At 33.1% G+C, this 22978-nt stretch overlaps 5 protein-coding genes across 7 annotated transcripts; 2 read left to right on the top strand and 3 right to left on the bottom strand.

The window, feature by feature from the left end:
• Nucleotides 1–334: 334 nt before the first annotated feature.
• Nucleotides 335–2414, bottom strand: Bm16947 (Uncharacterized protein; the record flags this gene model as incomplete). The annotated part of the gene is made up of 4 exons (XM_001901304.2): nt 335–496; nt 1632–1881; nt 1994–2153; nt 2390–2414. The coding sequence occupies 4 exons, from the start codon at nt 2412–2414 to the stop codon at nt 335–337; spliced, it is 597 nt and encodes a 198-aa protein (XP_001901339.2).
• Nucleotides 2415–2984: 570 nt separating this feature from the next.
• Bma-him-6 (Uncharacterized protein) lies at nt 2985–8770 on the bottom strand (the record flags this gene model as incomplete). Of its 2 annotated transcripts, XM_001901303.2 has the most annotated exons (26): nt 2985–3102; nt 3246–3372; nt 3441–3551; nt 3670–3826; nt 3917–4016; nt 4079–4185; nt 4402–4608; nt 4711–4848; nt 4915–4986; nt 5061–5179; nt 5291–5415; nt 5500–5551; nt 5661–5806; nt 5941–6075; nt 6206–6313; nt 6382–6527; nt 6612–6725; nt 6852–6970; nt 7032–7175; nt 7251–7310; nt 7364–7460; nt 7549–7657; nt 7800–7876; nt 8093–8248; nt 8365–8565; nt 8651–8770. In XM_001901303.2, the coding sequence occupies 26 exons, from the start codon at nt 8768–8770 to the stop codon at nt 2985–2987; spliced, it is 3165 nt and encodes a 1054-aa protein (XP_001901338.2). The 2 variants fall into 2 exon arrangements, with proteins under 2 accessions (XP_001901338.2, XP_042936453.1); XM_043080519.1 differs by lacking the exon at nt 4402–4608.
• Nucleotides 8771–12191: 3421 nt separating this feature from the next.
• Bma-viln-1 (Uncharacterized protein) lies at nt 12192–16877 on the top strand (the record flags this gene model as incomplete). Its single annotated transcript, XM_043080518.1, has 10 exons — nt 12192–12274; nt 12699–12876; nt 12968–13061; nt 13212–13348; nt 13757–13969; nt 15696–15903; nt 15988–16061; nt 16176–16269; nt 16475–16670; nt 16844–16877. 10 exons carry the CDS (start codon nt 12192–12194, stop codon nt 16875–16877), a joined length of 1311 nt encoding a protein of 436 aa, XP_042936452.1.
• A 1580-nt stretch (nt 16878–18457) lies between these two features.
• Bma-rpb-6 (Uncharacterized protein) lies at nt 18458–19799 on the bottom strand (the record flags this gene model as incomplete). Of its 2 annotated transcripts, XM_043080517.1 has the most annotated exons (4): nt 18458–18521; nt 18840–19039; nt 19386–19519; nt 19673–19799. In XM_043080517.1, 4 exons carry the CDS (start codon nt 19797–19799, stop codon nt 18458–18460), a joined length of 525 nt encoding a protein of 174 aa, XP_042936451.1. The 2 variants fall into 2 exon arrangements, with proteins under 2 accessions (XP_042936451.1, XP_001901336.1); XM_001901301.2 differs by lacking the exon at nt 19673–19799 and having other exon boundaries at nt 19386–19508.
• A 194-nt stretch (nt 19800–19993) lies between these two features.
• On the top strand, nt 19994–21108 carry Bm12920 (Uncharacterized protein; the record flags this gene model as incomplete). Its single annotated transcript, XM_001901300.2, has 3 exons — nt 19994–20150; nt 20407–20564; nt 20968–21108. 3 exons carry the CDS (start codon nt 19994–19996, stop codon nt 21106–21108), a joined length of 456 nt encoding a protein of 151 aa, XP_001901335.2.
• Between the last annotated feature and the right edge of the window lie 1870 nt (nt 21109–22978).

The raw sequence follows: 22978 nt of genomic DNA, 5'->3' as shown, positions 1-22978 counted from the left end.
AATAAGATATGGTGCAAATAAATCCACGAAACCAGATTTTCTTATTCCATTTCATTTTATCGAAAATCGGTTACAATCAATTGGTCTTATTGGAATATCGAGGTGATTTTTAGCAAGCTCGCAAGAATGTTAGATTAAAAGAGACAAGGAACTAAGGAAAGAAATGAAAATGGAGAAAGAAAGAAATTTTCATTTTTCAAAATCCCTAATCCGCAACATTCTTTGCTTCTTGATTAAAAATTTTCTTGCATAGAAGCAATGAAATTTTAAAGGCAGAAATCAAGGGGGTTATATCATAGGCGAGTGAACAAAAATGAGATCTTTGTAAGAAATATTAACTCTGCTTAGACTTAACGCCATACTTTTCCTTTATTCTATCTTGATGTTCTGGAAATGGATCATAATTGCTTAGTAAGCCAGCACCATAATAAGTATACTGAGAATTGAGAACATTGATATGATATGTTTTCTGCAATTTCCGTCGTCTACGATGCAACTGAAAAAAAAAATTTTGAAAAACTTTTACATAGTGAAGTAACCAATAACTATCACTAATATTTTTTAAAATCAGAATATTCAGTAATTATAAGTGATAAGTAATTAAGCATAATAAATAAAAAAATAAGGAACTGGTATTATAGGAATTCTAAAAAAGAATAAGTCAAAAGATGTATAAATAATGCTTCAAAAGACGTATAAATTCTAAAACGAAACAATTCATTCCCAAGTAAACTTTTTAATTAAAATCCACAGATTCCATAGCTTTACAGGCTTTCTTTTTCCTGTAAAACCGACAAACCAAATAATCTCTAGACAAATAAGAAGTAGACGAATTAATAGACTGATAGCTTAGGATGAAAACTTGATAAAGTTATTTTCTTTCCAGTTACATTACATGACAAGTTATCAAGCATGAAATTTGCGTCCTTCTTGCAGCTCGAATGTCTGTCATAATAGAACCAATCAAGAAATTGTTTAGCTGTGTGTGCGGTCATTCTCGTAAAACTCAAATATAGGCGTAAAAAGAAGAAAGTGTAGAAAGTAAAAAGATATACAGAAATGATACAGACACAAATCAAAATTGGACAGACAATATGATTTTTTTTTTTCTGGTTCGGTTACCTGTTTTGGTGGTAAATTACAGAAATCTGTAAAAACTTTGATGATACATACAGAAAGGAATATAATTATAACATGCAAAGTGTAAAATTTTCAAAAGACAGTGCCCTGACAATAATTTTATAAAATCACTCTGAATCCTGCATTTAGTTCTACAAGTTGTCACATGTGAATAGCTGAGACAACATACTGACATCTGCCTAACAACTGTTAATCTCAATCTATGTTTTTTCTTTTTTTCAGTTCATGTTTTTTCTTACACTGAAATTCGAATAATCATCACTTCAACACCTTTAATGTTTTGCAAGGATTCAATTTTTTTTAGATCTGACCAAAAGATCCCCGGGAACATACAAAAGATATTTCAAAATAAACATTTTTTTAAGAAGTGTATAGGATTTAAGATACGAAAATCAAGCAGCTTGTGACTTCTCAAGTTAAGCATAATAAACATATATAACCAAATTTCAAATGCTCAACTTTAAAAAATTTTTGTAAGCAGTAAAATGAACCTTTAAAATAGTATGCAAGTCATTGAGAGTGAATGGAAATTCACCATCAGAATCTGAGTCAGATTCCTCCAGCAAAATTTTCTGAATCCACTTTCTTTTTCTCAAAGTTTTAAAATTGTACAGCTCACTGACAGCAGTTTTACGTTCTTCTTCTGTTGCCCAGAGAGAGCGTACTGAGAACATACTGGCAATGTTGTGACGCACTTTAACAGGCGAACCAGGATAAGGCAAAATTGACGTGCCTGGAACTCTGGAAACAGAACAGGTTTTGCACATTAATCATTTTGCAAATCGTTAAAAAACATTTTAAAAAAGTCTAAAAGCAAACCAGTATTTAAATTCTAAACGAATATAACCATCACTTTATTGGCTGAGTCAATAGTTCTTCCAGTTGATGCACAAACCGCGTCAGATCTAGCATTTTGTGCAATCTTTGCATTCGCAATGACTCTGTTGCAGTATACCTTGATTGACTGCTTATCACTGTTTCACCAATCTCCAACTTTTCTACATTCGACGTATCTGAATTCAAACTCACTGGATGGACTTGCCACCAAAATTTCAGAAAAAAAAAAGACATACTTAGAAGATTTGTGCTATATGCTCAGATAACAACAAGCTGGAAATGTTTAAGCAGCATAAACCAAGCTAGGAAGCATTTCCTTCCAATAAATCCATCATATGAAAAAGATTGACAGCATTGTTGTCAGAATAATTCAACGAGCACACTAAATAATAAATAAATACTAAAGCCTAACCTTGATGCCTGTCTGTGTCCATCATATATCCAATTGTCTTCGCCGTGTCATTACTTCCTCACCACCACCATGTAACATAATACTCTCTTAAAGCAGATTGTGATTTCCCGACACTATTGTGCTGCAAGCAAAATGTACTATCAGTTGTGGCGGGATTTTGAAGAAGAGTGTGGAGCACGAAGGTGATCCAAGCTTTCGTTGTGATTATTAACCTGTTATAATCAGTGAGATTACAAGTTAGAAATTGACTGAATATGAATTGGTCCCTAGGGTTTAACTCTTCACTTTATTTATACGTCGATTAAGCCAACAGCTGTTGGGCATTACTGTAATGTAAAGATGAAATTATTTATTGCATTGGTGAGAACTTTTTATTGCAGTAAGCAGTCCAAAACAATCCCAGCACAATCATCAGATTAAAAGCAAAAAGAAGCAAGTATTCTCAATAAAGGGGAAAAAAATATAATTAACATAAAAAATGACACAGAATGATGACAAAAAGGCAGCAAAAGTCTATATAACCAACAAATACAATGTATACAATAAATGAATAATCATACAATTTGACGAATGACAAAATTAAGTGACACTAATCTTACAGATTTGGAAAAAGTGATCGATTAATAGGTACTTTCGTTGCTTTCGTTGCATGAGACGCACAAGTTTTCCTCCGTCCATGTCTAGAGTGAGTTGAACCTCTCGACGAACTAGACCTTTAAATCACGCAACATCATAAATTTTAGAGAAACAAAACACTGCTGAAAGATGATGTAAAATTCCTCCACACTCGATCAGTTAACAACATCATATGTTATAATACTTCAAACGATTACCTCTACAACTTTTATCAATTTACCTTTGTGATTCGTTAAACCCTCTCTTGCGATCCTGGCCCCGTCTATTTCCACTCCCAGTAAAACGTGTTGACGTCCCGAAGTAAGGTAAATATTTTCCACGACCACAAATTGACTGTGAATTGAGCACTGAACTTTTAATAAATAATTTAATTTGAGTAATTTGTAACTAGCTATTTTTCAGAAAAAATTCTAACCTGAAGCTGGGGTAACTGCACCATCTATCTGTATGTCCCTAAAACCACCGACGATATCTTTATTTGTATTCATATGGTTCAGCTGCCGTTTGATTTCATTTTCCTCACGTGCTGGAGATTCAAGTGATAACTGTTTATTTAAACTATAAGCAGTCAAAGTAACAAATGGAAATGATTCACCAAATTATTAGTCACTTTTACTTGTTGCAAATCTAGTAACATAAGTTACCGTCGAGTTCATTCCAGTATTCCTTTAGCATACACATGATTTGAGCACCATATCGTTCAGCTTTTCGCACAGTCATGCTATCAATTTGTAAGAGATCGGAGTATGTACGCGGCATCAGTGCTGCTATTTGTTCAATACCTTCGGAATTAATAATGGGCTGGAACAATTTTCAGAAAAATATCTTATTTCCTTACTTGAAATTTCAACAACTTTGCAAACACTTGCAATCGGAAAAAAAGAGACAAACCAGATGATTGCTAAGTCCCTCTGCAGATGCAATGTCGGAAAACAATCGCAAAAGATCTCCTTTACACTTGCTAAATAAGTCCGCATGTTTCACCATATATCTAAAACTCAAAATCTTCATGAAAGAGTATAGATGTAAAATGAGCAAATGAAAAGCACCAACCTTTCTTTCAAAGCCTCTACTTCACTGACACTATTTATTGACATTAGTCCTGCTACTTCCATTCCATGGGAATCATCATCTGACTGATTTGGTATATGAAGATACACCTGAAAAGTAAATGCTCCTAATCTGTTCCACATTTTCTACTAAACTTGAATTAAGATTTTCTACTACTTTCTCCTTCCACTTCTCAGCTCTTTTTATATTTTCTTAGATTTATTTTGTAATATTTTGTCAGATCCCTCATTAAGATTACCATATATTCTGTCAGCACCATACAGTTCACCACTTATTTACAATAAAACATAATGTTTCTTTAGTACCTTCATTCTGCTGTGTCCATTCGCTAATTCTCGACCTAACTCTGTCAGCTCAGCATAAGCAACCGTTGTACCAAATTTCGTATTATAAAGCTGTTCCGTGATAACGCCGTCAATTACCAATTTTCTAACAAATCTTAATGCATCTGTTTCTTGCATCCTAACACCGCGTCCAAACATTGCATATTTTGTGTGACCTAACCGCATCGCCTACGAACCAGAAACTTAAAACAAAAGTAAAAAAGTATATTGCTTTAAGAAAGTGGAAAATTAGATAATAACAAGTATGAATTTTGCATATCTAGGACCAACCATATCAACGAATTTTTTTTGTCCCATATGACCACGATATAAATCGGCGAGGTACTTCAAAGTAACATTATGCATATAAAGCATGCTCTGAGTCACAAGTTTCGCTTCTTCTGTTACATCGTAAACTTTATATGCGTTCTGAATGTGAGAAATTATCATGAAAGTGTTGCATTTTCAACAAACATTTTGAAAACTAAAAAATACCGCATTCTTGATTTGCTGGACACAAACATCACAAGGGGAGTTACTTGTACGACAAGCTTCTGCATCGTAAACCTGAAAGTTCCGATGTCTGCTTCAATTATTTAATGATTGATACAAAGGTGCAACATTTTAATTCAATGAAATACCTCGCCAAAATGCTCTACTAATAATTTCCGCCGACAAATTGAAACATTTTCACAGTATGCTACAATTTGAAGCACGCTATTCAAATGCATCGTTCGAACGCCTTGTGTGTTATTCTCTCCTAAATTTATAGGTTCATTATTATAAAGAGATAAAAACAAAAGTCAACTTGTGAAAGACTGCAGCTTCGGGTAAGAAAAAAATCATGAATACAAAATAAAAAATGGAAAACCTTCGATCATTTTCCTGATCCTTACTGAATCATTATAACTGTAAAGGATTGCACAGTATGAATTTAAGCCATCGCGTCCAGCTCGACCAGTCTCTTGATAGTATGCTTCGATCGACTTCGGCATGCTTCATATTAATTTAATTCATTTTAAAAATATGCAAACAAAAAAATCCACTTGAGAACTAAACTGAATAAACATATAATATTACCTAAAATGAATAACAAATCGTACATCTGGTTTGTCGATTCCCATGCCAAATGCTGGAATGGTTGAGATGAATTCATACAAACAGTAGGGTTGGTTTTAACAAATAAAATAATTTTTGTTCGCCTCAGCGTCTAACAAAACAAGAGCGGTAAATGACTGTACCAATAGTAGCACAAATGACATTCACTTGATTACTGATCCATTTCGTTTGCACTTCGAGCCGTTTCTTATCACTTAATCCTGCATGATATACCTCCGAAGATATAGCGTGATTTTCCAACATTTTTGAAACCAATTCACAATCCCTTCTGGAAATAAGGTACAGATAAATATAAATTAATGGAATATTTATTTGAAAGGACTGTATTTTGAAACCTCTTTATAAGAGAAATACATATATACTATAAAAAGGATATACAGAAAAATACACGCGCAATAATACCTTGAGAGACAATAAACAATCCCAGATTTGTCTGGATACAAAATTTTCATGCGATCCATTACCCTCACTAATGAACGCGGTCCTTTAGCAATCACATCGTATTTCAGATTAGTTCTCACAAAACTACTTATAAATCTAAAAATCTCAAACTTTTAAATCTGTGAAATGAAGGAATATTAACACTATATTAAAATAAGATAATAGTAAAAACTTTCCTTCATTAATCATAAAGCTCATAATGTATTAGACTTAATTAAAAACTTACAGCTTGCTCTGTTGAATTGCCAAATGAACTCGGATATCAGTTACGATTTTTGGTGTTGCTGTAGCAGTGAGAGCCATAACCGGTACCACTGGATTTGTGAACATTCTCCTGGAAAAAGAGTATAACACGGGTTTATCAAATCAAAAAAATAAAATTAAGACTTCAAATCATGCGACCTTAAAGATTGCAATTTCGTATAATCAGGCCGAAAATCATGACCCCACTGAGAAACACAATGCGCTTCGTCGACGACAAATCGAGTGAGCAAATCCCTTCGATGTAAAGAAAAGAACATGTTATTCAATTTCTCGGAAGCAGCTATCTGAAGAAAAAATTTACTTTTCTCTTTAAAATCATAAGTTCTTATAGAGGAAAACTACGAGGAAACTACAAGTAATTCCCATACCTTCTCGGGCGTCACGTAAAGCAATTTTATTTTTGGAGAGCTTTCATTCAACATGCTATAAATTCGATCCGACTCAGCCTGATTGAGCTCAGATGTTAATGCATAACAGCAAATCTGCAAAATTTTTTTTCAGACTTGAATTGGAATTTGTTTATACTCTGAATACAGCTATTTATACTATAAAGTGATTTAATAATTTCCGAAACTTGCTTCCTTTATTTTGAAAACTCCATAACTAACCTCAAGCTCCTTCATTTTCATTTTCTGGTCTTCGATTAATGACTTGAGAGGGGAGATAACAACAGTAATACCTTTTGATAAAATAGCTGGAAGCTGATAGCACAAACTTTTTCCAGCTCCTAAAATGAAACTCCTGAGGAAAACACAAAGATTTTATAGCAAGTGTGAGAAAAGTTAAACCTGTTGGCATGAGAATGAAACAGTCGTAGCCAAGTAGAGCTGCAATAATAGCGTGTTTTTGGCGATGACGAAACTGGTTGAAACCAAATCTGCTTTTCAAGATATGATACATTTCATTGCACAACTCCCGTCCCAAATGCTTAGCTAAAATTCAGTTCGAAACATGTTGAAGAGAAAAAACTAAATAAAATGTAGTCCATTTTTATTAATAAACCCTACTTTCATCTTCGAACTGATCTCCATCATCTTGCAAGAAGGCTCGAAACTGACCGTGCATATCTGCAAAAGAATATATAGTTATAAAAGTGTACATGAACAAAGTAAATACTTACCATGTCTGTGTTTTTCCGAATTACATGACAAAAGATGCGTATCGTCTAGTTCATTAGTTATGTGAGGAGCAGGATGAGCGCTTTCTTGTACTCTGACCTGTAATTTTTCTATCTTGTAGCAATAAAACAATTGGAATATTCTTATTTTTGCTACTGAATAACATTATTCTCGAGTGATTCACAACCTTCATATTCATATCACTGTCGTCCATATCATTGTCGAATACATCGTTATTATGAAGTGTCGTGCATGGTGTAATTTTGGATTTCAGGGGAATGAAATCAGGCGACAATCTTAAATGGTCATGAGAAGTCTTCAGAAAATTTTTTGAACTGAATTCTTTCAATGAGTTAATCTTCAGAAATTTTTTTGAACCGAATTAAAAGGATGCTTATTCGCTATTGACTATTTGGAGATATTCAGCGTGAAACATACGTTACAATTTCAATAGAGCCTTGTTGTTCATTACCAATATTTCTGTCATAAGTTAGGAGCCTTTCATTACTTGTAACCTTGAAAAAAATTAAAACTTGCAACTTCAACAAGCAGTATAAAAACTGATTAATATGCAGTAATAACAGATTTAAGGAAAAAATTTGATTAATAACATGCAGTAATAAAAGATTAAGATGCAGTGTTTAAATGTGCTGCTAAGGATGGAATATTGTCTTAAATATTATAAATATCTCTTGAACTTGAATAAAATGAAAAAAAAGAATCGACAGTACTTCATCTGGTTCCATATTTGTATCCAAAAGATCGTTTGGAGAATCAAGGAATTCAATTTCTTCACCAACAACTGAATCACTGAGATAAATTTCGTCATATCGTGGAGGATCCGGAATGTTTGACACGACGCTTTCTTGCTCTGAACGTCCTTTATTCTAAGTGAAATATATGCGTAGAGTAGAATGCTGTTCATATAAATGTTGATTTATAGAATTACTGTAAATCTCGTAAAAGAACAACGTGAATAGGGAAGTAATTTAAGAGGACTAACTTTATTAATCAAAGCACTGGATGATACCGATGTTGGAACATATTCCAGTTCACTTGCATCTGCAAGTCGTAATAATTCATCGTCATCAAAGTCATCAGAAAGGATAACATTTTTCTTCCGAGAAATGGGTGATACTACTCGAGGTTTGGATATCGGTGCCACTGTTTGTGATTCACGAATGTCTTTTTCATCTCTTTCACACTGAAAGTATTATGTATTTGACGAAGAATTCAATTTTATGCTGAAAGAGAAATAGAAGTAAAGGAGGACAGAGAAGAAAAAATACCGCAAAGTCGGGAATTATAAAATTTCCAGAGGGTTTGATGAAGCGGTACTTGCCAAACTGCACACGTTCACGACATTTCACGCTGTCGTACTTCAGTTTCAGGCTTGATCCTTCCAACATTGGTCTCAACTCAATACATTCTGCTCGGAGCAACAATGCAATTTCATACAGTAAAAAAAGGAAACTTCTCCGAACTTTCCCGCTACAAACTATTTTAAGTGGGGTAAGTTCTGGAGCGCTATGAAAATCATCAAATTTTGACTTTTACAGACTTTCACATAGAGAAGAAGGATGTCAGTTAAGTCATTTTGAGCACTTGTAGATGTAAGTGTACGTTGTTACATCTCGTTTTCTACTGTTAGAAGATATGACTTAAAGATAATAAATCAAATTCAATGAATTTTCAGTTACTGACTTTAAGAGTTTAATGGCGGGAAGGTATTGCCATCTCACTGAGATTACACTATCTTATTAGCGCTCTCATTGATTGATCGATTCGGATGTCCCCGAAATAGTCAGCAGAGCGTAGAAATAAATCTGTTTTACTAAACAGCGGGAATACTTGAGTGATTGTATGGAAAAGAATTTGAGGGATGGTTGACACCCACTCTCTTTCTCCCTTTCTCTCTTTTTTGTGAATTGAAGAGCGCAGTTGTGCTGAATTTAAATTTTGGTAGTGGAAGCGTGCGGGGATTTTAGTTCGACGATAATGTGATATTGATTTGATTGGGAAAGGTAAAATTTTGTCTGACAAGTAGAAAATAATGTTATTTAAGATCTTACCCTGTACTTGTTAATCTCTTTTACCACTGCTTTTTCAAGAAGGGAGAGAGAGTGGTAAAAGAGGTTTGAGATATTATGGAATTTTTATTTCATTGTTTGGCAAAACGAATAAATATCGTTAAGGTTTTACGGACCGATGTTGTAAGGCAATTGTCAAGAATATTCAGAATAGAGTTAATTGCCATGTTGATGTTTTTCGGAAATTTTGACAGGGATTTGGAGTTGTTATGGGTAGGAACTTGGTAAGAGTATGGATTCTTGTTAGCGGATTGTTTTTTGGAAGTGATCAAGAAAGAGTTATTTTTGAATGACCTTAATTCGTTTTATAGCTGGAGTGATTTACAGTAAAACACAGTTCTTTTGCAAAACAAAAAGAGTTAAGTGAACAAAAAGAATTATTTTATATTTTGGCTATTGAATATAAGTTTAATTCTAAAATAAAATAATTTACATGCGAATTAGTTTAATTTAAAGAGTGGAACATTTCCTTTATATTAGTTTTGAGTGATAATAAATGTGATTCAGAGAAGTGTTCTGAATAAAAGCAATCTTTATTTCTATACTGCAAATTCAGTTAGTTATTACGAAATACGTACAGTACGACATATTTGATAACATTAAACGTTAAATTAAAAGAAGTTAAAGAATGAAGTAAAGGTTAAGGAATAAAATAATGAAGTAACAATGGCCATCGAATATTAGTTCATTTGAGAATTAGTTCAAGTTTTGGTTTCCGAAGACATCAAATTGCGGAAATTTCAATTGAGTGCAAAGTTGGACATGATAGATTGCAAGAAATAATATGCCATTCCATAGCACTTTTGATATATCTGTTCTACTGCAATTTTTTTTGATATGCAGTTGATGATAATAACAATTAGGAGATATCTTACCTGCTGTTGTCTCTCCTACTTTTCCTTATTTTTTCTTTTTTCGTATTTCCACCTTGCTCATTTGAATTCAAAGGCTAACCAGCACTGGCAGTCGTTTGCGTTATGTAATATAATGATTGAATGGCATTTGATTTTTTTTTTTTCTTTTTAGAATATGCTTTAAATTTTTAGTAAAATTTTTATAACCAATTAGACATCGTCAATTTCCATTTTTATAGCGAGGGTCGTCGTCTCGCTACGGAAATACTTGAAATATCATTTTTTTATGATGAAGCATTCCTACTTCTGTCGAGAAAAGTTGTAATCTTGTAATTTAACTGCTGATAGATACTGTCACTCAACTAAGTAATTCTAATATATTTTTCTTTGAAAATGTGTTTTCTTCTGAACGTAGGCGATATTTCGCAAAATGAAAAAGTCCTCATTTAACCCTTGTTGAAACTGTAGACATATTTTAATGATTTAAATTGTATCAGATAAAGAGATGAATGTTCAGATCAGATGATATGGAATTCGCGGCTAAAAGTTTATTTTTAGTTGATAGATGGTTAAAATTTTTTTTTTTTTTTTTGAAAGGTCTACTTTGAGGTAGGGAAATGGTGGTGAAATGTCTTGGTGCAGTATATCAACTTATTTTAATTGTGGGCTGTTCTCAAATCAAGTTTAATCCAAAAAGGAAAAGATATATTGATTTTGGTTTTTTTGATTTATATATATGTTAATGCTGAAATATAAGTAATAAAAGGACACTTCTGGTTGAAATTCTGGAAAAGAAACTTAACAGATTACAAATCAATCTGTGTGATAAGCAATAATGCTCCTGGAGATTTCAAAATATTCTTTCATTTCATCCACGTTTTCTCAATTTATAACTAAATTACAGCATTGCGACAACTGCATTTCTGAAGTCATTTTTAAACTTTTGTTAACATTTAAAAAACATCAAGGAAAAAATATTTCTCTGTGGAAAGTTCCGAAGCCCACAAACTTTCAAATTTTTAGGGACAAAATAAAATATTTAGCATTTCGAATGCTTTTAATGATGGTTTTTAGTGAGTCAAATTCAGATCTAATTCGAATTCCAACAGTTAAATTTTTTGATACAGTTTCTCTATTAAATAGCTACTTCTTTATAATAGTATCTAATTTTTTGAAAAAAAAAAAATCTTTTGGTAAAATTACATAGATACAATTTTTGCGTTTACTGAACCGTTTTTTTGTTTTGTGCCATGCACCAGCGCCCTAAATTTAAATAAAAAATATTGAAATGCCGAGAAGCAGTTTCTTGGGAAGCTTTTGTTTCATCTCTTCATTGAGTAATATTGAATTAATTCTGCATAGTTTTCTAATATTCTGCGCATTTCTGTACAATAAATCTTTTTTCTTCCGCACTTTTACAAGTACCAATTGTAGCGATCTTGCAACCTTGGCGACAGGTGTTTCAACTTTCGTTCCAATAAACATCTAAACTGCTGCAATGACAGAGTAGAGGAAGAAACAGGGTTTTCGCCATGACTGGTGGGCACGAAATTGAGAAAGCTGGACATCGTTGATCCGCGATAACGATTGATCCGCTACAATATTTCCAAATTACAGACAAACTAAATTTACCTGTAATTCGATTAGTCAGAAAATATTTCTTCTTTTTATTTTTTCAACTTGTAACTTGTAAGTGTTTTATAAAAGGAACCTTTGTAGTGCAACTGGAAGTCATCCGAGTCAGATCGTATGTGTGTCAATTTTTATACGCAGTATACAGTATTGATATCAACGGTTAAAATTTAATAGTGACCCTATGCATGACACAGTGCACCTGGCGACTTCAGTGTTGAGAAATTTAGTCAAAATTGTGAAGTGACACAGTTATGGGTCATACTCCTATATCATGGGGTGTAGACATCGGTACACATATACATACAGCATGTACATCTAGAATTCCAATCTGTTCGTTAATTTTCAATCTGATATATCAAGGGGTTGTATAATTGGGCATAAAGGTTATTCTCTATTTTATTTCTTTTCTTAACCAATAATACTGCTACATTCAGTTGCAAATCAAACTACCTAATGAAGATCTCTTGATTTTAGTTGATCTTCTTATGATTCATATCATACCATGCTTGAATCTGTCCAATGTTCCCATCTGATCATAACATTAATCATGACCTACGATAAATAGAGACAACAGCAAAATAAAGAAGAGTTCTGAATGAAATATGGGCAAAACCAGAATCGTAATAAAAGTTTTTCTAATACCTTTGAAATTTAAATTTTTTCAACACCTTGGAAAATACTTCTTGATGTAATAATACCTTCGAAATTAGCTTAACAATGGGAAAAATAAATCTTAAACTTAAACTATGTATTTTCAGATTACTTATACCAATTCGAGCTGCAGCACGTGGTCGTGGTCGACGTAATGCTTCATGTCGACCAGCAGAATCTTTGACGTGTCAACCATCTGTTGGTGCGTTACCAAGTCCCATCGATTATAGAAGGAAACTTGAACAAGAAGATTATGAAGTGATAATCTTTGATAGCGCCAAAAAGGTTCTCTATACATAGATTTAACTAATGACGAAAATTAGTAGCCTCGAAAAAAGTTCCAAATATTCTGATAAGCTTCATCTCTTTGTTTCAGGGTCTGCAGAGTAAACTAGATTATTCGGCTGTAAAATTGAGAAAAAGACAACTAAAATCACCATATCCAGAATTAATGCGTATACGAGTGAAAGGTATTTGTTCTTTAGCCATCTTATTTACTACAACCGCCAATTTCACTGTGAAGTGGAAATTTTCGTTTAAAAATCACTGTCAAGAAACATTGTTTTATTGCTCATATTTTTCTAAATTTAATTTTTTCGTTTGTAAATACAATGATTTAGGTGATAAGAATATCGATGTTCGATTAGTACCACCCAAATATACCTCAGTTCATGCATATGCTGTATTCATTCTAGTTACGCCAAATCAATTATTCGTATACCAAGGGAAATACTCTAGTTTACTGGAGAAGAGTAATGTAATTCTTTGTTTAGTATTTGTTTAGCAGCTAGTATTCAAAAAATGTCGAATTATTTATTAATAAGACTCTGCAATAATTCAACTTTTTTTTTCAGACTCCACAATTACTATTAAAAAAATTGTATTTTTCCCATCTTACTCAAAGTGATGAATATTACAAAGAGAAATTTAAACTGTTTACTGGAATTTATTTGTTTCTTACTATTTAAAAATAAGTGTAATTAGCTTGTCGTATCTTTCTGGCAAAGAAGTTCTCTTTTGCAAATATAATCTAACCCTGCTCTACTATCTGGTCATGCATTTCTTGTCGCTTTATATTTGAAAATGAAAAAATTTGAAAATCCTAAGATTAAAGTCTAATTATTCAGAAGGTTAGCCAAAACCTTGTCATTAGATATAGTTTCAGGCAGCAATAATAAGTACAAGTATTTGTGAAAGAAACGATAAATTGGGATGCAGTGCGAGGCACTTTGAAAATGTTCATGAAGGAATAGGTACTGGCGCATTTTGGCGGTTACTTGGATTAAGTGAAGAAGAATGTGAAGATGCCACAAGAGAGGAATATGTTCCAGAAAATCTCCTAATCCTAGATAAACCATTTGAGAATATTGCCGCACAAGTAAACATGATTTTTGAAATTGATGAGCATTATAATATACAACGAATCTCATCAAGCCACGCTCCAAAGTTTTCTGTCTTTCATCCAAAAAAGGTTGGTTTTTCACTAAAACTAATTAATTACTTATCAAAGCTAAAAGAAAAAAAAAAAAAAAACTAATCAACGTATATGTTGGCACAAAAGCTATATTCTCTACATTTCAGGAACATTAACTAAATAACAATACCTTAGCATTATGCATTTTATCCTCTGCAACGCAAATGAGAATTAGTTGATAAAGATATGTTCTTTGGAAAGACTTAGTATTCACTTAGTAAATCCGAAAAATCTTTTCAACAAGAGTAATCTTTATTTAGTCTATGAAAGATTAGTTTTTGAAGTCTTTTAGTTTGAAGTTAATAAATTCATTTTTTTACCATTTATATTTGAAATCTTATACTTACCTTTTAAATTGGTAAATTTGCGTTTTAGAATTTGATTTTTGATTTTGGTTCTGAAATTTATGTTTGGGTTGGTCGAAACGCTAATCGTATTGCGACATAACATGCAGTTGCGTACGCTGAAATACTGGTACGTTTCAATCCTATGTTCTAATTTTATTATTGCCACTGAAACCTTTCATGAATAAATATGCTACAAATTATTGAAGATGAAAAAAATCTTTAATCAAAAAATACAATAATCAGCAGAAAAATATCCGGCAGCACTCAGTAAGTTTGAAAAATCTAAGTAATAATAAAAGATTTTCTTGAAGTCATTAAACTACTCGTAATGAATGGAAATAAATAACTGTAATGAACAAATTTTTTTTTAACTAAAAGATTTTAGCGCACTAAACCTCTGAACGTGGTCATTGGATTAGATCAGATGATATTAGGTGATAATTTTGATGTAACTCGACCAGTTTGGTGCCTGTACATCAAGCTAGCTCAGGGACTGAATGATTCACTCTTTCAACACAAATTTCATGACTGGCAAGAAATAACTCTTCATGCAAGAAATCTGTATAACACGCCTGCCAACTGTAAAACCTCTACGTTTCAAGCTTCAGTACTATGTGAAGAAGAGAATGCTTAGAATTTAGGAAGGTGGATTTTTTCTGATCAGTTTAACTTTATACAGTAATGGAGAAATCAGAAAATCAAAACTTTAAATTTTGGAAATATAAATTTAAAATTGAAAACAATTCTGTTTTCAAAGTAGTAAAACTTCTTAAACACTGACTTTTGAAAATCAAAATTTAATTTATTACAGAAATCTTGCATCCCGACCAATGGAAGAGTCAGTTTTATTCCTAGAAGAAAAGGAACTATATAGAAATTCCAGAAATGTTTTTACCGAGAACGTACGATACTTTGTTTTGGAAGATGAAAAGACATTGAATGAAATGGATGAACTATGGATCTTAAAGGATGATCGCTGCTATATTGTTAAATGGGAATATCGAATTGAACGAATAGGCAAGTTTTTTTATTTTTGTTAACAGGCCTAGTTGACCTCGCATATATTATAGTTGAAGCAAAAAAAAAAAAGAAAAAAAAGAATGCTAACACATTTCAGGAATACGAAAGTTGGAAGGTTATTTTTAACTTTCAAAAATAACTAATTAAAAATGATGGTGAAGTACATATCATCTATCACTACAATAGATAGTTTGAATTGATCGATATCACCACATTCCGACATGTCAGACTAATTAGAAAATGGTTTGATATAATGCTTTCAGGGCCAAGAACCGCCACTGTTCTTACGATTATTTCAAGGATCACTAGTAGCTATATGTGGTTGTGGATCAGGCATTTTCCTTGTTTATGGATCTTCAATTGTCAGTGAGGCTCGAATGGAGGAACAAACTTTACCTATCGTTTATCGTGCTCATGCTGTATATATTGCATTAAATGATAGGAAAATAACAATATTGGAGGGAGTTGGAAGTAACGAAACTTCAAAGATAGCAGCTATGAATTTTGCCAGAAAAATCAAAATGAATTATGGTGTCTTTGAATAGTTTATTTCAGAAGCAGTCATTGACCGCTGTCAGTTGACTGGAACGGAAGATTATGCTGTAATCGAAGCAGATCACTGGATAAAGGTATATCATATCATAGTCTTCATAAATCTCGCATCAGTGACTGCTTCAATTTTATTAAATTTTGATGCATTTATCAACTGTCTTCATTTTATCTATTCCACATTTTCATTACAGCCGCCACGGTTATTCCGGCTGTTTGAGAAAAATGGTGAAGAACTGTTGCCAGCAAATTGGGATTCTTCTCTTCCATTCTCATTTCAACAGGACAGTTCTTGACAATGGATTTATTAATACATATTCATATCTATATAAGAACTTATCGCTCAAATCGCAGATTGAATTGCAAAAATTAGAGTACACACTTGCTAAGTCATATAGAAATTGCAAAGTTTTTATTTGTAAACAGTGCGCATATTATACATATAATTGACATTTGAATTAAAAAAAGGTATATTTCAGGGATACTATTATAGTAGATCAGACTAACAGACTGTGGGTTTGGAGCGATAAGACGGTCAGTACATTTGCATTGCGTGTAGCTAACGCTTATTGGTTTGGTCGGAGTGGTCCAAAGACAGTCATTTGTAAAACACAAGAACCAGATTCATTCAAAGCACTCTTTGCTAAATGGGATGATTTCGTTGATGAAATTGATGAAAATGAACCTATGTCAGTAAAACTTATGTTTAGTCCTACTTCTAAATCTTTGAAATAAGGAAGTATCTAACAGTACACTACCACTCATTTTCTTCTGAAACAAATCTTCGCCGCATAAATCCAACGTCTTCCGTAAACTAAGTGCACTGTTGACATACATAAGCTAACAAATTTATCATTTTTAGCAGAGCCCACTACGATGCCGATCAATCGAATTAGACGAACTGTTACAATTACGAACAAAAACTTGGCCACTCGAAAAAGTGAAAAACCGAGATTTGCCACCTGGCATTGATCTGAATCGACTAGAGCAATATCTAAATGACGATGACTTTCAATCGCTGTTTCGAATGGAACGAATAGCTTTTTACGTACTCCCACACTGGAAACAAATTGTGCTTCGCAAAAAGCATAAACTATTTTGATGTATAAAATTTACTTCAAAATATTAAAACATCTATATCTAAATCCATGAGCTAAGATTTCGAATCTCCTTTCAATCCTTTTTTTTTTTTTTTTTTTAAATCAAATTATGAAAGATAACAGTGATTTCAAAATCACAATGTTCCGTATTAACGAAGTTACATCACTACTGGGGTTTTTATTAGGAATAACTATTTCAGTGAATGCTTCCTTTCTTGATATTAAGAAACTTAGCTCCCTCACTCCGTCATCAGTGGTCTCATGACTTATGTCATATAGTTACCAACTGTTACATTAAATTTACATTTTTCTTCGTTATGCCATATCTTCACAACTTTCTAAGCCCTCAACCGGTGATATTATCCGTATCATTTCTCAGATTCTCTCTTTCAAATCCAATTCACAGATGTAGCTTAATTCTGTTACAGAATATATGAGGTCTCCAATGACATACAATAAATAAAGATGTATTCAAAAAAAAAACCCTAATCCCGAATCAAAGTTTCTCATTACCGATTCTAGTACTTAATGAACAGTAAGCTGTTCAAGTTCTTTTCCAAAGAGCACTGGATTTTCTCTTAACACCCCATTAGCCCCTCTAGGTGATAGAGAAACATATCTGTTGAAAGAAAAGTTGAAATCCAGCCAGTTCTTTATCGAAAAAAGAAAAAAATAAAATAAGATTTTCTCTTAAAAAGAAATAGAAGTAGGAACAGGTGTAACATGAACGATCCATAACTTTACGTCTTCCATTAATAGACATATAAAATGATACTTCAGCTTTTAAGATGCTAACGAAGCAATGTAGTAATAACTTCTAGGAATTGAGAAGTAAATATATTTCGCATGAGTATTCATGCTTCTTTTTGCAAACACTGCCATCGTTAAGTAAAACTGTGCGTGGATTATATCACAGATATTCAAGGAAAATTGTTCGACTGAGTCTGTACTCAGTCTAATAATTTAAGTCTAACAATTTAATAAATTCAAATTTTTGTAGTGTTCGTACTTTTCTCAATACTTTATTGCTCCATAGTGGAAATTTTTTCGAAAGATAACTATTTCTATTAAAAAATAACTATTTCCGCGCACCAAAAGTTTTATGGAATTTTTATCTCATTTCTAGTGAAAATTTGAAACAAGTACTGTGTAAAAACATGTGTGGATAGTGTCGTGATATCATGTGATTTCACAACATAGCAGCCCAGACCATTCTCCTCCATTTCAGTATACTTCTCTTAAATCAAGATTTTTGAGAGATTTTTGCTTATGTCTTTACTGTGAAGAGAAATCTTTTATCTGTGTAGAAAGATCTCCCATTCTCTCTTTTTCAAATGCAACAAATGAATACATAAATAATAAAACTGATTACCAAATCACCAGTCAGTAACATCTAATTCATCAACACTCCAGTCCTCAAAAGAACCATCGGGAAGATATCTGCAACAGGAGATCTTCACCAGCTATTTAAAATTTTTATAATTCATTTGTGTTAGAGATGTGGAATTCCAAGAATCATTTTTTTCCGAGTCCCTTTAAGAAAATGCGGGACGACAAAAAAAGTAAAATAAAAATTTTCTTAAGAACGAAATGAGAACGACTTACTGAGAAGGCGACTTGCAGAAGAAAGCAGTAATCAAATTATTGCACTTTCTTGATCAAGAAAGTCAAAGGGAAGTACAAAGCAGTAATGCAACAAAATGATGTCTCTGTTTTTTCGTTCATTTTTCAGATGTGTTAATAAAAAGCAGAACTCACCTTCTCACGATAAGAGGTATCTTTTGGTGCTTGAGTTCTTTGCGAGCTATCTCCAACGGATCAGTTTCTCCTTCTAATTCTACCATAACTGGCGCACCCATTGCGATTTGCAACGCTCTCGTGCCAAGGATCCGTGCTCGTTCATATTTTGTCATGAATGGAGTTGTGACGCGCTCCGTAGATGCTGTTTTCTCCGATCCCTGACACAAACAAACATTGATATGGACAGCACTACATAAAAACTAATACAGAAACTAAATTAAAAAATCGTCGTCTAATTCTCTTCCTTATGAAATATTTTACGAAAATATTTTATGAAATATTTAAAAATTTTTATATTTTATACTAACTCTTTTCTCTTATGAGGAAATGAATTCGCAATCATACCAAATCGGAAAGTCCCGTGTGAAGTTGCTAAAGATGAGATTTTTTTTTTGCTTATGGAATTTATAAATCCTAAATGTAATTCCGAAAATTTTTAAATCAATATTAATGTCTTGCAGTTGCAGGAATTATATCAACTGAAGAAGGAAAACAAAAAGAAACCTCAACGACTTGTATCCTTTCAGTATCATCTTCGGCCGGTTCCAAATCTAAATCATCCATCTGCTCTTCATCGCCAAAATCATCGGCCTCCATTTCACCTTCGTAGTCTTCGTCTTCCGCCATTTTTGACTCACCTAGAAAATATCGAAAAGTCCAGCAGTTTGAATGAATTCATTATATATATTCTATCGCTTTATGGACCAGTAACTTTTCTCTCACCGTCATAAAAAAATAAATTTCATGACACTTAACGGGACATCTTCAGAGATTCTGGATTCGTAACAAACCCTTCTGTCGTAAAACTCGAGATTGAGAATGATAAGGAACACAGAAAGTCCACATGATGAGCTTACTGGACTTGACGAGCGAGTCATCAACACAACGTAAATGACAGATCATAATGCTACAAGTCATCGTCTAATTCTCTTCTCTTATAGGATATTTTACACTTATCTTAATCATTGTTTGCCTTTGTCTCCGTGGGAGATTTCAGTTCCACGTCGTGTCTCGGCTGTTAGTTGTTTTTGAGTGGGGTTTGGTGCGAAGTGTTGTCTTGCGATATCTATTGTCTTCACAGGTATTTACAGAAGGGTAGCACTTGATGCAGGATGGTCCGTACGAAGCAAACCGCAAAAAAATCCTTACCAGCTCGGGGAAAATTAATGAAACTTCGCACAAAACGAGATCGAATAAGTGGTGCTAAGCATAAAGTTCGTAGTGATGCTGCTAACGAAAGCACCATCAAGAAACGACGCTACAAGCCAGGTCGGTTGTAATTCCATGTATTTTTTAGTATGCAATGTTATTCTGTATTCTCTGTCTTGAATTCAAATTACTTTCTTCCATAACTTCATAATAAAGGATCACTTATTGCTTGTAATTTCCGGAACCATTCGTAAGAATTACTGGTGGTTAGAGAATTATTAGTGCTGTTGTTCAAATTGGATTTTGCAGAATATCTTATTTTACATTTTATGTGAATGTTTGAAAATTCATATAGTTGAATGTGTGTGGTGCTCAGGTATGCGTGCTTTGCAAGAGATACGGCGATTGCAAAGAACGGTTAATTTGCTCATGCCGCGTGCACCATTCCAACGTTTGGTGCGTGAAATTGCAACGAATGTGTCCGAAAAAAACGTCGATTTGCGTTTTCAGTCTCTTGCAATATCAGCTCTACAGGTAAGTAATTACCTACCATACATCCGTGTCTTTTACTTGGCTCAGATTTATACCAAATACGGATAGATCACAAGGTATCACTCATATTTTAAATGAATGCAGCAAGTCTAAAGAAAGCACTGTAATGTTTCATAAGCTATTTCATAGATTAATTAAGAACTTTACTAATGCCCAACGCAAAATATTTAGCAGATGTCTGTCACTAAAAAGTGAGGTTTGCATAAGTAAATATAAACTTAGTGTTATAATTATTATGAAATGTCTGCTGTAACTGAGGTGTGAGTTGAGCTGCTTACTGGTCCTATCACTATCACCTATTACACATACACATATATTTGTCTTATTTGAAGTTTTAGTAGAACTTCTACAAACTTTAATCTTTTAAAATTACTCTACTTTTTAGGAAGCTGCGGAAGTATATTTGACCTGCTTATTCGAAGATACTAATTTGGCTGCTATTCATGCGAAACGTGTTACTATCTTCCCCAAGGATATTCAATTTGTACGTCGTCTTCGTGGCGAATTTGCTCGATTTGGACGTTAACTATAATTTTTTTTTTTTTGCTTTTATTATTAATGTTCATTATTAATCTCGACACGTAAATTAGCTCCATATCTTTGTGACAGTTATTTTATCCTCAAAAATGTCGAGTTTTTGTGACTTTCAGAATTAAATATATTCTTATTATTCAGCACTTTCAGTCAAAAAATAAAATAAACGTTGCAAGAATGTTCTCGTAGGCGAAGCCGAAGAAATGCAATTAGTTGTACATAGAAATATTTTTATGTTATTCATTTCATCCGCGTTTTGTAAACACTGAAAGGTCAGAGCGCAGGTAATTAGTTAAGGATTCAACAAGCAGAAAGGATGAATACGCACAGCGGATATGTTCCGATCTGCAAGTAGGACTAACCACTGAAACTATACACTGAAGTTCAAACAGTGATCAAAGTTAAATGCAAAATTTAATATCGAGAAATAGATCCAAGGCGGTGACAGTTATAAAGAGTTTTGCAACATTTACATGAATAGTACTCAATATCTACTGTGTCTCATTCACTTCATCCGTGTTGTACAAACACGATTTGCACAACATCGTACAAGACTGGTGAAGGCTGCTGCTGAAGAAACGGATAACAACAAGAAATCCAAATTGGTGGCCATTTTGTTCGACAACTTAAGGTTTTGTCCTGAATAATGATAATACTGTCGGTGTTTGGTGAACATTTCTTCATTTTCTTTTGGAATTTCCTTGTTATGCTTTCAGATTCCACGAGAACATGTTAAGAGCAATTCTTCATACCTTAACACATCAGGTCCTTTTTGTGTTTATAATGATTTCTTTTATACCTCAATGAATCATGACGATATGGTAATAAACTATTTTGTAAAAAATTGTTTTGCAAAATTCTTGGAAATTCCAAACCAGTATTTCTAAATTATGTATGGTGTGATTCAAAACCATATTTCTCCTGCAAATTTTGGCCTTAAGTTTCTCTGTAATTGGTCAAATCAGTCCAAGTTTTCTCTGTAATCAGTAAATTACTAGTAGGGAGAACTTTATAGAATTCATAAATGCTGAATGACTATTCATTATTCAAAACAAAATGCTTCCAGTGCTCATGTAGTCAGTGTTGTTGCACTTTTCAATTTCGTTAAACTTGTTTTGAACAGACGAGCAGAAGTGTTCATCTTTTGTTTTTCGGAAGATTTCGTTCACCTTTATTCGCCTTTATAGAAAACACCTCTCACTTTCAAAGGTCATGAAAAACTGCAGTGCTTCATTGAGTCATAGCATTTTTACACGTTGCAATACTACAACGATCCATTGCAATACATTTAGAGATTAACTAAAGTTTCCATTCAGTTTTACCCTGGAAAGAAACAGAAACAAGATAAAATGGAAAATGAAAATGCAGATGCGCGTTTCCTTGATTCCCAAATTCCACTGCAATCCTTTTCGATATAATTTTTCGCCTATTTGAGATAGATAATCAGTCCTCCGAATATTTCACTCCTTGTTAGCACACGAATACAAAATTGGTTGAAACAAAAATACGAAAACTGGTTGAAATTGAATACTATTAAAGTTATGTCTTAATTGATGCTTACTCTAACAAGCATCCTAACTCAAAGTACAGCGCATAATCGACTGTGAACGCATAACATTCCCACGTATACGACTGCAATATATTTTTCTAATATCCTCTTCAATAGATGTCACTTCATCAATTCAATGAATTACACAATCAATCCTATAAAATGTATACGATTCCCTGTATAAAGATTCGCTATCAATGTACTGTTGTGTTTACACTACCTTCCTAAGTAAATTTCTGACTGGAGAAAATGATCCAATTCAATTCCATTAAAACTTTTTCTTAATTTATATGCTTCGGAAATTGCTCTCCTT

This window comes from Brugia malayi (assembly GCF_000002995.4).
Source record: "Brugia malayi strain FR3 genome assembly, contig: Bm_v4_Chr3_scaffold_001, whole genome shotgun sequence".
In the NCBI taxonomy this organism is placed as follows: Eukaryota; Metazoa; Nematoda; class Chromadorea; order Rhabditida; family Onchocercidae; genus Brugia; species Brugia malayi.
Note: the sequence above shows the minus strand (reverse complement) of the source record. Positions and strands in the feature narration are given on the sequence as shown.